This window comes from Neoarius graeffei, chromosome 13 (assembly GCF_027579695.1).
Source record: "Neoarius graeffei isolate fNeoGra1 chromosome 13, fNeoGra1.pri, whole genome shotgun sequence".
NCBI classification, from domain to species: domain Eukaryota; kingdom Metazoa; phylum Chordata; class Actinopteri; order Siluriformes; family Ariidae; genus Neoarius; species Neoarius graeffei.
Window position 1 is genome coordinate 5,467,905 of NC_083581.1, and position 15,408 is coordinate 5,483,312.

At 41.5% G+C, this 15,408-nt stretch overlaps 1 protein-coding gene across 4 annotated transcripts in view; it reads left to right on the top strand.

The window, feature by feature from the left end:
• The window catches only part of si:ch73-181d5.4 (death-inducer obliterator 1), a 93,250-nt gene that overhangs the window by 51,297 nt on the left and 26,545 nt on the right, over positions 1–15,408 (top strand). For all 4 annotated transcript variants that reach the window (XM_060937176.1, XM_060937177.1, XM_060937179.1 and 1 more), the window contains exons 6-7: positions 13,182–13,638; positions 13,730–13,889. In XM_060937176.1, coding sequence (XP_060793159.1) covers positions 13,182–13,638; positions 13,730–13,889 — 617 coding nt within the window. The remainder of the gene's footprint in view (positions 1–13,181; positions 13,639–13,729; positions 13,890–15,408) is intronic.

Sequence of the window (15,408 nt, forward strand, 5' to 3'; positions counted from 1 at the left end):
CATACTGCATCAATTACAGCATCATGGCTGCGTAGAAGAAGGGTCCGGGTACTGAACTGGCCAGCCTGCAGTCCAGATCTTTCACCCATAGAAAACATTTGGCGCATCATAAAACGGAAGATACGACAAAAAAGACCTAAGACAGTTGAGCAACTAGAATCCTACATTAGACAAGAATGGGTTAACATTCCTATCCCTAAACTTGAGCAACTTGTCTCCTCAGTCCCCAGACGTTTACAGACTGTTGTAAAGAGAAAAGGGGATGTCTCACAGTGGTAAACATGGCCTTGTCCCAACTTTTTTGAGATGTGTTGTTGTCATGAAATTTAAAATCACCTAATTTTTCTCTTTAAATGATACATTTTCTCAGTTTAAACATTTGATATGTCATCTATGTTCTATTCTGAATAAAATATGGAATTTTGAAACTTCCACATCATTGCATTCCGTTTTTATTTACAATGTGTACTTTGTCCCAACTTTTTTTGGAATCGGGGTTGTACAAGTTCACTCTTAGCAGACTCTTTATAGTCCGCTATGTTACAGTAACAAAAAGTTCACGTTACTGTTGTCCTACATGATAAATCTGGAATTTAAAAAATGTCAGGAGATCGAGGCTTGAAGAAAATTGATCTATTTGGGGTCGTTTGCCCAAAGAGTTTGGGAGTCCCTAATCTACACAATCTTCCAGCCTTTTGTACCCCAACCAGGAATAGAAATGGACCACCAAAGGAGCACTGTAGAACCACCACTGAGCAGATATTATCACTTTATTACACTACCCAGCCAAAAAAAAAAAAAGTCGCCATTTGGATTTAAATAAGCAAATCCATAAGAGCCTTTGATTCGGATAATTACTGCAGTGATTGTGTTCGAGCTGCAACGATTCTTTGAACCCTAACTGATGCAGTGAGTAGCTTCTTCTCATTTCTTAAACAACCATACTGGAAGTCGTGTCCCGTGCTCATGGAAAAGATGTGACTATGTTTCAGAAGGTCACATTATTGGCCTGCATCAAGCAAAGAAAACAACGAAAGAGATTTGAGCTGAAATGACTGGAACTGGGTTAAGAACTGTCCAACGCATTATTGAAACCTGGAAGGATCGTGATGAAGCATCAGCTGGTGGGAAAAAGAATCCTGACTGACTCTGATCAGAGATCGCTTGAAGTCGAATCATTAAAAAATTCGACAGTAGAACTCACGGCTGTGTTTAATCGTGAAACTAAGAGCGTTTTTCCACTCGCAATGTGACGAGAACAAGCATGATCGGGACTAAACAGCTGTGCGTCCACAAGAAAACCACTCGTTAGTGAGACTAATCAGTTTGCGATGCAAAAAGGTCACATGGTCTTATGAGTTCATTCAGATGGACCCTATTCCTGAGTGATGGGCGTGTCAGGGTGAGGAGGGAAGCGATAGTGTCCACTGTACAAGCCTCTGGAGGCAGTTTTATGATCTGGGGTTGATTTTCAGTTGGTCAGGTCGAGGATCAGCAACGTTATGGGGCAAGAAAATGAAGTCAGCTGACGACCCGAACGTACTGAATGACCAGGTTATCATCACATCACATCATCAATGGATTTTTTTTTTCTTTCCTGATAAGATGGAGATAAAATTAGGGCTCAGATAGTGAAAGAGTGGTTCAGGAAGCATGAGGAATCATTTTCTCACACCACTGAGTCGTGACCTTAACCCCATTGGCAATCTTTGGGATGCTGGAGAAGACTTTACGTAGTGGTTCGACTCTCCCATCCTCAACACAACATCTCGGTGAAAAATGAATACAACTCTGGACTGAAATACTTGTTGTGACCTTGCGTAAGTTTATCGAAACAATGCCACGGCGAATGCATGCTGTAGTCAAAGCTAAAGGCGGAGCAACCAAGCCCTCCACAATTATTGGCACCCCTCGTTAAGATATGTTCTTAGGCTTCTAATAAATTCATTTTAAAAAATAATATAGGACAACAATGCAAAAAAAGAGAAAAATCCAACCTTTAATTTAAGTGCGTTTAGTCAGTGGGAAAAAATCCCACATTAAGAAATGATTCTTTTACATGAAATCATGTGTGCCACAATTATTGGCACCCCTGATGTTAATACTTTGTACAACTCCCTTTTGCCAACAAGACAGCACTTAATATTCTCCTATAACATTTCACAAGATGGGAGAATACAGAGAGAGGGATCTTCGACCATTCCTCTTTGCACAATCTCTCTAAATCATCCTGGGTCCTCTCCTGTGCACTCTCCTCTTCAGCTCACCCCACAGGTTTTCAATTGGGTTGAGGTCCAGGGACTGAGATGGCCATGGGAGGAGCTTGATTTTGTGTCTGGTGAACCATTTTTGTGTCGATTTGGCCACATGTTTAGGGTCGTTATCTTGCTGAAAGACCCAGTGACGACCCATCTTCAGCTTTCGGGCAGAGGCCACCAGATTTTGATTTAAAATGTCCTGGTATTTCAAAGAGTTAATGATGCCATGCACCCTAACAAGGTTCCCGAGGCCTTTGGAAGAGAAACAGGCCCACAGCATTACCGGTCCTCCCCCGTACTTCACAGTGGGCATGAGGTGCTTTTCCGCATACTCATCTTTTGTGATGTATTAGAGTGTTTGTTGCCAAAAAGCTCTATCTTGGTCTCATCTGACCAAAGCACACGGTCCCAGTTGAAGTCCCAGTACCGCTTAGTGAACTCCAGACGTTTACATTTATGCTTGTAAGTGAGAAAAGGCTTTTTCCGTGCATGCCTCCCAAACAGCTTGTTGGCGTGTCGATAGCGCCTGACGGTTGTTATGGAGACTTTGTGACCCCAAGATGCTACTCTTTGATGCAATTCTCTAACAGTGAGCTTTGGAGAACTTTTTACTTCTCTTCCCATCCTCCTCACTGTGTGTGGTGGCAAGATAAACTCGCATCCTCGTCCAGGCTTGTTTGCCACTGTTCCAGTTGTTTTAAACTTCTTGATGATTCCTCCGACTGTAGATACGGGCCGGTGTAGGCGAGCGGCTATTTTCTTGTAGCCATTGCTTGACTTATGAAGGTCGACACACATCTGCCTTACTTGAATGGTGTGTTCTCTTGCCTTTCCCGTGTTGAAGAGTGGATAAGAGAAACAGGCCTCTGTGTCACATCATATTTATACCCCAGGGAAACCGGATGTGATGAATTACTAATTAAAGGTTCCTAGATACTCTGATCAACTTTATAAACTACAGTAGAAATGACAGAAATGCTTCAATTACATTTATTTTCTAGGAATTGTTATGGGTGTCAGTAATTGTGGAACAGGTGATTTTATGAAAAATAATTATTTCTTAGTCAGGGATTTTTTTTTAATTCACTTGAGTTAAAGGTTACATTTTTCTACAGTTTTCAGTGTGAGATTATGCTTCTGCAATAAAAATTGAATTTATTTTAAGGCTTTTAACACGTCTTAACCAGGGGTCCCAATAATTGTGGAGGGCGCTGTAAATGGTAATAATCAGTTCATGATTGCTGCCACAATTCATTTCAATCTCTGCCTTTTAAATCAGTACATCGATCCAAATTGTCTGATCACTACACCCCTAATTATTACACGCTCCGACACTGTCGGTCATCCTGTAGCCGTTCGGCTTTAGACACTAAAACTGCTCATCTTCGTGCTTTAGTGTGCATTAATTGTCCTCGAACCTTCACCAGGATCATTTTCTGACCTCAGCATCATAGGTGGTTGGAGATTTTTGCTCACTGGACTGTTTCTTGAAGCAGTAGTGATACTGAGGTGTTAAAACCTCCAACAAGGGAGCTACGATTGACTCCTCGTTGCTTGGAGTTGAACAACTCCCAGGCTTTTGACGCAAGTGAAGAATTTGTTTCCAATTTTCCGACTATACAGATATTAGAGGTCTGATCATTGATTGATTAACACCAGATACTTATCCTGATACTGTTAGTGTCACAGTAAACAAGCTGAATGTAACTTTTTTTTTTTTGGGTCAAGTTGTTCAATCAGATATCTAGTGCTAATGTAGACAGAGCTGTCTCCTTAAACGACGATAAAGGACATAATAACTTAAATTGATTTGTGCTTTAACTAGTCGACATGAACCACTAAATACAGTGGTGCTTGAAAGTTTGTGAACCCTTTAGAATTTTCTATATTTCTGCATAAATATGACCTAAAACATCATCAGATTTTCACACAAGTCCTAAAAGTAGATAAAGAGAACCCAGTTAAACAAATGAGACAAAAATATTATACTTGATCATTTATTTATTGAGGAAAATGATCCAATATTACATATCTGTGAGTGGCAAAAGTATGTGAACCTCTAGGATTAGCAGTTAATTTGAAGGTGAAATTAGAGTCAGGTGTTTTCAATCAATGGGATGACAATCAGGTGTGAGTGGGCACCCTGTTTTATTTAAAAAACATGGATCTATCAAAGTCTGATCTTCACAACACATGTTTGTGGAAGTGTATCATGGCATGAACAAAGGAGATTTCTGAGGACCTCAGAAAAAGCGTTGTTGATGCTCATCAGGCTGGAAAAGATTACAAAACCATCTCTAAAGAGTTTGGACTCCACCAATCCACAGTCAGACAGATTGTGTACAAATGGAGGAAATTCAAGACCATTGTTACCCTCCCTAGGAGTGGTCGACCAACAAAGATCACTCGAAGAGCAAGGCGTGTAATAGTCGGCGAGGTCACAAAGGACCCCAGGGTAACTTCTAAGCAACTGAAGGCCTCTCTCACATTGGTTAATGTTCATGAGTCCACCATCAGGAGAACACTGAACAACAATGGTGTGCATGGCAGGGTTGCAAGGAGAAAGCCACCGCTCTCCAAACAGAACATTACTGCACGTTTGCAGTTTGCTAAAGATCACGTTGACAAGCCAGAAGGCTATTGGAAAAATGTTTTGTGGACGGATGAGACCAAAATAGAACTTTTTGGTTTAAATGAGAAGCGTTATGTTTGGAGAAAGGAAAACACTGCATTCCAGCATAAGAACCTTATCCCATCTGTGAAACATGGTGGTGGTAGTATCATGGTTTGGGCCTGTTTTGCTGCATCTGGGCCAGGACGGCTTGCCATCATTGATGGAACAATGAATTCTGAATTATACCAGCGAATTCTAAAGGAAAATGTCAGGACATCTGTCCATGAACTGAGTCTCAAGATAAGCCGGGTCATGCAGCAAGACAACGATCCTAAGCACACAGGTCGTTCTACCAAAGAATGGTTAAAGAAGAATAAAGTAAATGTTTTGGAATGGCCAAGTCAAAGTCCTGACCTTAATCCAATGGAAATGTTGTGGAAGGACCTGAAGCGAGCAGTTCATGTGAGGAAACCCACCAACATCCCAGAGTTGAAGCTGTTCTGTACGGAGGAACGGGCTAAAATTCCTCCAAGCCGGTGTGCAGGACTGATCAACAGTTACCGCAAACGTTTAGTTGCAGTTATTGCTGCACAAGGGCGTCACACCAGATACTGAAAGCAAAGGTTCACATACTTTTGCCACTCACAGATATGTAATATTGGATCATTTTCCTCAATAAATAAATGACCAAGTATAATATTTTTGTCTCATTTGTTTAACTGGGTTCTTTTTATCTACTTTTAGGACTTGTGTGAAAATCTGATGATGTTTTAGGTCACATTTATGCAGAAATATAGAAAATTCTAAAGGGTTCACAAACTTTCAAGCACCACTATACATCTCATCTCATTATCTGTAGCCGCTTTATCCTGTTCTACAGGGTCGCAGGCAAGCTGGAGCCTATCCCAGCTGACTACGGGCGAAAGGCGGGGTACACCCTGGACAAGTCGCCAGGTCATCACAGGGCTGACACATAGACACAGACAACCATTCACACTCACATTCACACCTACGCTCAATTTAGAGTCACCAGTTAACCTAACCTGCATGTCTTTGGACTGTGGGGGAAACCGGAGCACCCGGAGGAAACCCACGCGGACACGGGGAGAACATGCAAACTCCACACAGAAAGGCCCTCGCCGGCCCCGGGGCTCGAACCCGGACCTTCTTGCTGTGAGGCGACAGCGCTAACCACTACACCACTGTGCCGCCCCCACTAAATACAGTGAAGCGGAAATGTAGTTTCAGATTCAGGAGTCATTGAACAAGGCTGATTAGATTACGTAAGTACACATTAATTTTATATTTTCGTTTGTTCGCTCGCAAAATACTTGTCAGGGCTTTCCCCAGAAAAAAATATCAGAGCGGTGCTACTGATGCGGAGCTCAGCCTAGAGGGCCGGCTGCATGTGGGGTCCAGGGGCATGCTCCCCTGGAAAATTTTGAAATTAGAGACTTCATATGGTGCATTCTGGTGGCATCTAGGGCTGATTTAGGCACAATTCAGCATTATTCAATTTGCTGTTTTTTGTTTATTGTTTTTATTTTTATTTTTTAAAAACCTTGTCAAATATGCAAGGGGCAAAATTTAAAGCGCAAAATTAGATTTGAAATGAAAACACTGAAAAGAGTCAATTCAGAAAAATATTTAATTTTATTGCACAACAACAACAAAAAAAGCATAATATTGAACAATTACGTTATTAGCAATACGGCTGTCCGCTACAGACCTGCAACCCAACAGGCAAAAGTCACACACAAAAGCCTGCAGTATTGTGCCAGGAAACGAATCGAGGTCAAATCACACAATGGCGACATCTAGCGACCAACACCTAGAACGTGGTTTTGTGTGTGGTTGCGAATGGCAGTCGGTGCACGCGGCGAAACCCTTTATTTTCACTTCTGGGTTGAGTACTAGGATAGTCTGGATCTACAGTTGTGCTTGAAAGTTTGTGAACCCTTTAGAATTTTCTATATTTCTGCATAAATATAACCTAAAACAAATGAGACAAAAATATTATACTTGGTCATTTATTTATTGAGGAGAACGATACAATATTACATATCTGTGAGCGGCAAAAGTATGTGAACCTCTAGGATTAGCAGTTAATTTGAAGGTTAAATTAGAGTCAGGTGTTTTCAGTCAATGGGATGACAATCAGGTGTGAGTGGGCACCCTGTTTTATTTAAAGAACAGGGATCTATCAAAGTCTGAGCTTCACAACACATGTTTGTGGAAGTGTATCATGGCACGAACAAAGGAGATTTCTGAGGACCTCAGAATGGACAACATTCTGTACAAATGGAGGAAATTCAAGACCATTGTTGCCCTCCCCAGGAGTGGTCGACCAACAAAGATCACTCCAAGAGCAAGGCGTGTAATAGTCGGCGAGGTCACAAAGGACCCCGGGGTAACTTCTAAGCAACTGAAGGCCTCTCTCACATTGGCTAATGTTAATGTTCATGAGTCCACCATCAGGAGAACACTGAACAACAATGGTGTGCATGGCAGGGTTGCAAGGACAAAGCCACTGCTCTCCAAAAAGAACATTGCTGCTCAACTGCAGTTTGCTAAAGATCACGTGGACAAGCCAGAAGGCTATTGGAAAAATGTTTTGTGGACGGATGAGACCAAAACAGAACTTTTTGGTTTAAATGAGAAGCGTTATGTTTGGAGAAAGGAAAACACTGCATTCCAACATAAGAACCTTATCCCATCTGTGAAACATGGTGGTGGTAGTATCATGGTTTGGGCCTGTTTTGCTGCATCTGGGCCAGGACGGCTTGCCATCATTGATGGAACAATGAATTCTGAATTCTACCAGCAAATTCTAAAGGAAAATGTTAGGACATCTGTCCATGAACTGAATCTCAAGAGAAGGTGGGTCATGCAGCAAGACAATGACCCTAAGCACACAAGTCGTTCTACCAAAGAATGGTTAAAGAAGAATAAAGTGAATGTTCTGGAATGGCCAAGTCAAAGTCCTGACCTTAATCCAATGGAAATGTTGTGGAAGGACCTGAAGCGAGCAGTTCATGTGAGGAAACCCACCAACATCCCAGAGCTGAAGCTGTTCTGTACGGAGGAACGGGCTAAAATTCCTCCAAGCCGGTGTGCAGGACTGATCAACAGTTACTGCAAGCGTTTAGTAGCAGTTATTGCTGCACAAGGGGGTCACACCAGATACTGAAAGCAAAGGTTCACATACTTTTGCCACTCACAGATATGTAATATTGGATCGTTTTCCTCAATAAATAAATGACCAAGTATAATATTTTTGTCTCATTTGTTTTAGGTCATATTTATGCAGAAATATAGAAAATTCTAAAGGGTTCACAAACTTTCAAGCACCACTGTGTATATATTGCAATATCTTCCTTTTTGTATAGTTATTACTCATTTCAGAGGAGAATCGGAGATATTTAGGTGCAGAAAGTACTCTGCATTGTTCAATTTTTGGTATTGATTTTTGACATCCCACAGCACGGCGGAGTGCCCCGTATCAGCGTGTGAAAGAAAGCCCTGCTTGTATCAAAAGTCTCTTACAAATAAGTTAGGATACAATCCGAATAAAATGGCAGCAGGTACTGATTTTGTCATAACATTCTAAGTCTTGGCAATTTCTCTAGGTTTTAATTTATGTAACTATACATTTACACCAAAAACAAACATGCACAATGAAACAACTCTGAATTAACACATTTGCACATCGAGACTCGTACTTTTGGACTCATTATTATTATTATTATTATTATTATTTTAATCAATAATATTGGCTGACTTTGAGTGGTATATCAGATATATTCCATTCAGCTAGCATGACGAGTTCACTATCATACTCGCTGAATGGAATATATCCAATAGAGCACAAAAAAAGCTATTATTATTATTACACTACATACACGTTCCTTTTGGGTGTTCAACGCGTCTTTCTCTTTCAAAATATTCTCAAAATCTTCCGTATTTAACGCCGCAAACCTGGATTGTCATGTTGGCTTGACAACCATGCCATATCATCAACCATATCCAACACTCATTCTCCATTGGGTAGAGTGACTTAATACACACAGGGTAAAGCCAGGATCTCACTGGGCTGCGACAGCTTGCGAACGTCATTCGCGAGAGTGTTTCAAAAGCATCTTGAAACATTCGCGGGGCTTCTCAATTTCCTCGCATGAGTCGCAAAGTGTCGCTCCTTCGTCGCTGAAATTTTGAACACGTTCAAAAAATTAGTGCGACAAGATTTCTCTCAAAATAGCCGCAAATGTGTCGCAAAGCCATCACGAACCCTTCTCAAGTCAGTTTCCGTGAGACAGGAAGTGCGAGTTCAGCCAGTATCTCACTGGGCTGCGACAGCCTGCGACTAGTTGGAGACAACACTTGCGATAAAATATGCGAAAATCAATTCAGTGTGATTCCAAGTGAAAATTGTCACTAATTTGCATATTTTATTGCAATTGTTGTGTTTCCAACTAGTCGCAGGCTGTCGCAGCCCAGTGAGATACTGACTTAAGCGATCAAACCAAATGAATGCATCCAGTAAGTCATGGCAAGTTTGTTTTTATCTGGATTTGAGTAGTTATTGAACGAGAGTTCCTATTGTTCTCGGGAACACTATTCACAGTTTTGGGGCAAACGTTTTTTCCATAGGTTGAGACGTGATGATCATCAGGATTATCAGACGTCCTGTTTCAGCTGAGCGAAGTGCTCTGGATGGGCCATACGGCTTCAAGAGTTCAGCAAGATACACCAGAGCTAAAACCATTTCAGAGCTTTAAATGCCACGATGAGGGCATTGACTATAATGTGGAACATAATAGGCAGTCACTGGTGCTCTGATTTTGTGTTCTAACGCTTCTTTAAAAACAGTTACAGTCGACGTTTCAGCGTAGACATTTTTATTAAATTATGCACAAGTTTCTAAGGCCCTGTCCACACGGCAACGGATTCAGGTGAATCTGATAAAATTGTTTATCGTTTCGGCCTGGCGTCCACACGGCACCGGCGTTTTGGGCGCCCCAAAACGAAATCTTTTGAGAACGGGTTCCAGAGTGGAAAAATCTGGCAACGGCGCCGTTGCGAAGTCGTCTGGATGAGTAGAACGGATTTGTTTACGATGACGTCACAACCACATGACTGTCAGTGCTTCACGCCGGGTAGAAGTATAACGAACACGATGCGAGTTGTCAACAAATCCTATAACTTGGTTCATGAAACGCGCTTACAAAATATTTTCACTGCTTTCCAGAAATAAAAACAATCCCGCCAGCAAAAATAGGGGAAAAAAAAGGAGCGATCTCACCTCTTCAGATGTTGGTTTAAGTCCGACAATACATTCCTCAAAAAGGGCGTAGAAGAACAAAGTAATCCATCAACGTGTAGCATTCAATTTATTCCGGACCATTAAAGAATTCTGGAGGATATCAGAATGTTGGCGTACCGGCTTCCATCTACCCCCGTTCATTCCTCTTTCCACGTCTTTCGTTTTACGCTACTGATTAATAATCAAAACTTTATGTGGCTGATGCTACAGAAGAAGGGGTTTATGCGCATGCGTCTACTTCTTCTATTGTTCTGGTGTCTCCGATGGGACCGTCTTACAGCGCACGTAGAGGTGTGGCATGTGTATTGCATCGTTTTCAGCAAGCGTTGCGTTGCCATATGAACCTGGTATTTTACTGATCCGTTGCCCATGTGGACGCGATATTTAAAAAAAAAAAAAATCTCGTTGCCGTTGTCGTGTGGATGTAGCCTAAGTGAGGACTGGCTTGGTTTTTGCGTTTTCTGATAGATGATGATGATGATGATGATGATAGACATCAGATTAAAGTCTGTTACATAAATAAACGTCATTTTGCCTTTTGCTGACGGCCCTGCATACCTAATAATAGTATTTAAATCCCAATGTATGAATGTTAATACTAAGAAACCAAAATTGATGAAGGGTGTTGGTAGCACCACGGGTTGTAGCACTGTCCTTAATTACCACACGAAACAAAATCCTCGGAGTTCCTCGACTCCAAGCAGTGCTTAGCAATAATTCCTCGACTCCCAGTACAGTGCAATGCAATAACTTTTAGTATTTCCCAATTGGGATTTTCAATCCCAATTGAAAACGCACTAAAAACAAGCAACTATTTACAAGAGAAAAGTTGCACTAATATAAACCTGTTCCTATAATAATCTCGTGATACTCCTGATGATCAGAAATACTAATTGAAAGAACGATCTGAAGTCCAGCCTTGGTTTGACACGCTCGAGTGCCTTTCCTCAATTCAACAGCCGAGTTGAGTTTATGGTTGGTTTCCTGGTGTTTATTGAGACTTGTATGATATGGATTAATCCAGGTGTGGAAATTGACGCTTGCTGCGATCAAAAACCGCATGGCTGCGTACCCGAGTACCTGACTAGAGAACACAAATCCCACGGCCTAGCAGAACAGGTGCTGCAGTCACTTGTCTGAAGTGGGTGTGTCTTACGCACCTCCATACTGCTCAGACAACATAAACGGTTCAAAATCCAAGAAAAAAAATCTATACCAATGATCCTAGTCAAAATCATGAGAGAGAGAAAGGATCTACGGGTTCGTCTCAGAAACTGGTCTCTCATTTGGGACATTATGGTCAAAAAATAAATTTTTTTGCATTTACCTAACACTCAATGTTTCTTTTGTCATGTTTAATAAGAATAAAGATAGTATCTTGCTTTATCTGGCCTCCACTGTGGAAAATTTTTTTGACTGCAATTCAAATGCTTTTGTAAAATTGATTTACGTATAAAATAACTCCATCATGAAGAATTAAAGCCCCTCCTTCACAGATGAGTGAAAATATTGAATAAATTTCCTCTTTTTGATTGCTTGGGTTAAAAATGCCAAGTTATGATGACTGAATTGATTTTTCACTTGAATAATATGATACATTTTGGGGATTTGATACGGCGAAATAGGACAATGGAAAAATCAAGAACACACCGGAAAGATGAGAATAACGGCGGTGGTAAAAGAACAGCGACTGTACTGGCTGAAGGTCGCGCGGGTCTCTGCTGCGGCGCGCGAGCAACGGGACATCACTACCGCACCGGACGGAGCGCGAGGCGGGGGCAGGGCAAAATGACTGGCCGTAGATTCTATCAAAACTTCGATCTAAATTGACCATGGTTGCAAAATATTGGCCAAAAATATGCAAACACTACGAAATATGAAAGTAAGATGAAAAAGAAACATTGTTGTCTTATACTGCAAGACTAAAACAAAATAAAACTCACCTTTTCAGCGATAACGTCCGAACAGATCACCCGCGTAACAGAAAGACCGCAAATGGAAGCACGATCAACTTCTAACTGTTGGAGTGGAAAATTCCATTCTACACATGCAAATTGTTAATGTGTGTCCTTCCCCGCACACAAATAACACACTACGGTAAAAAATAGACCACAACTCATTTTATAGCTCAGAAATTCATACAAGACCAGCTACCATCGTAACATATTCTGTAAGAAACGTATTCTATACCTAACTTTCAGCATTCGTTTTAAAAAACAAAATCGCAGATTTATAACTAAATGTTTATATGGCGTAGTGATTTTAAGTCACTACTTTTGGTGAGGTCGTGACCTTGACCCTGAGGCTTTCCGTTTAGATCAAAACACACGATCGTATTGGTTTTAGGTTTGCGGAAAATGGAGTTACGACGGTGATTAAATATTTTGCGTGATGTTTTATTGCGGTTATGATTATTCTGTGAGCGCACCAATCCTTAGGTGGATACAGTTACAACTTAAAATATAATTAGTGATAACTGTAGACTTTTCAGTGGACTACAACCTTTTTAATGGAATGCGATGTAGTCGACCATTTATCATGTCCCAGATCAAGCCGCCATTTTTCCACAAATTTGCAGAATTTTTGCCAAATTCTGAATAGAGTATTCACATCAAAGATTTAGTTTTATCTGTATTTCTTTCATCATTTCATTTCAAATTAAAACCAACATCACCATTCAAAACCGTATAGTTTATTGACTGTGAGTATATTTAGTGGGGGACCCCCACAGTACCCAGTTTCTGAGACAGACCCACTTGACGCAGCTTAGCTTTGTCAAGTGGTCCAATCAGATCTCCAATAAAGTTGCGGGGGGGATATTTTGTGTCCTGTGCATTCGCATGATCTGCGTCATGTCCGTCAATATTACTCCCATGCAAACAGATCTGTTTGGATGTATTTATATTGTACTGTATAACCAGTCACCTCAAAACTCGGACCTGCAGCTACCTCCTAGTCATTTACCATCCTGTTTGCCCTGTTTTAGCATCGACCGAATCCGAAAAGGAGGCTGCGGAAAACAAACCAGAAAAAACACCAGTCGGTATTCAGACTGAGCCTCCAAGTGCTCCATCAGAAGCTCCTGCTGCTGAAAAAGCCGCTGAGAAACCAGCTCCGTCAGCTCCACCGCTCAAAAAACCTGCCTCTAATCCCCTTCCGAGCCGAGCCAAGAAAACCATGCCAGGTTCTCCGCGTCTACCTGCATGCCGGCAGCTCCCGACCGAGGCTCCACAAGCCAACAAGAGTGTCTTTACCGTCCCGAAGAAGCCATGCCAGTCTCAAGAGTCTTCAAACGTACCCCAGGCCTCAAACTCGGCCCCAGAGGTTCGAGTCCTGCCCGTCACGCCTGCTCCCGTCCCTCCATCCAGACCTCTCCAAGCTCATCCTAACATGCAGATGAGACAGAACATCAGGCGCTCTCTCACCGACACCTTGCTGAAAAGGTCAGAGAGAGCAAGTCATTTGGATTTTTTTTTCCCCCCCGATAGTCAGTTTGACCCATACGTTTACTAAGATCCTTTCCTTTCTTATCAGGGTGAACGACAGTGACGATTTGGACATCCTCGAGAGCGAAGTTGAAAAGCTGGCTGTAAATATTGAGAGAGAGATGTTCAACATGTACTACACTACTGACAACAAGTACAAGATTAAATACAGATCTCTCCTCTTGAGCTTGAAAGACCCCAAGAACAAGGTGCGTTTAAAGACGAACACGACAATCCACATTTTTAGCAGTTGTTTGGTAAAGTTGTGTGCCGTACACGTTCCCGTGTCTGCCAGTCAGCCGGAAATGATCAAGTGCGTTCCCGGCGCAAAAATTCATAAAAGCCAAAGCTTACAGAGAGCTGAAAATGACATAACTATTTTCTACTTGTCCCACATGGATTTGGTCTTTTTAAAGTTTTGCTTTTGCAATTTGGAATCATTCTGCTCTATAAGCTCCGCCTCCTGAAGTAGTCCAAAGTTGGAAGTAAATATGGATTTTTATGGCTGTTTTTGGAAATCGGACACATTTATAGCTAAAAAAAAAAAAAAAAAAATACAGGATGCCAACATGTCCTGCTTAGCAGGATTTTTTTTTTTTGCATACGGTGGTGCTTGAAAGTTTGTGAACCCTTTCGAATTTTCTATATTTCTGCTTAAATATGACCTAAAACATCATCAGATTTTCACACAAGTCCTAAAAGTAGATAAAGAGAACCCAGTTAAACAAACGAGACAAAAATATTATACTCGGCCATTTATTTATTGAGGAAAATGATCCCATATTACATATCTGTGAGTGGCAAAAGTATGTGAACCTCTAGGATTGGCCGATAATTTGCAGGTGAAATTAGTCAGGTGTGAGTGGGCACCCTGTTTTATTTAAAGAACAGGGATCTATCAAAGTCTGATCTTCACAACACATGTTTGTGGAAGTGTATCATGGCACGAACAAAGGAGATTTCTGAGGACCTCAGAAAAAGCGTTGTTGATGCTCATCAGGCTGGAAAAGGTTATAAAACCATCTCTAAAGAGTTTGGACTCCACCAATCCACAGTCAGACAGATTGTGTACAAATGGAGGAAATTCAAGACCATTGTTACCCTCCGCAGGAGTGGTCGGCTAACAAAGATCACTCCAAGAGCAAGGCGTGTAATAGTCGATGAGGTCACAAAGGACCCCAGGGTAACTTCTAAGCAACTGAAGGCCTCTCTCACATTGGCTAATGTTAATGTTCATGAGTCCACCATCAGGAGAACACTGAACAACAATGGTGTGCATGGCAGGGTTGCAAGAACAAAGCCACTGCTCTCCAAAAAGAACATTTCTGCTCGTCTGCAGTTTGCTAAAGATCACGTTGACAAGCCAGAAGGCTATTGGAAAAATGTTTTGTGGACGGATGAGACCAAAACAGAACTTTTTGGTTTAAATGAGAAGTGTTATGTTTGGAGAAAGGAAAACACTGCATTCCAGCATAAGAACCTTATCCCATCTGTGAAACATGGTGGTGGTAGTATCATGGTTTGGGCCTGTTTTGCTCCATCTGGGCCAGGACGGCTTGCCATCATTGATGGAACAATGAATTCTGAATTCTACCAGTGAATTCTAAAGGAAAATGTCAGGACATCTGTCCATGAACTGAATCTCAAGAGAAGGTGGGTCATGCAGCAAGACAACGACCCTAAGCACACAAGTCGTTCTACCAAAGAATGGTTAAAGAAGAATAAAGT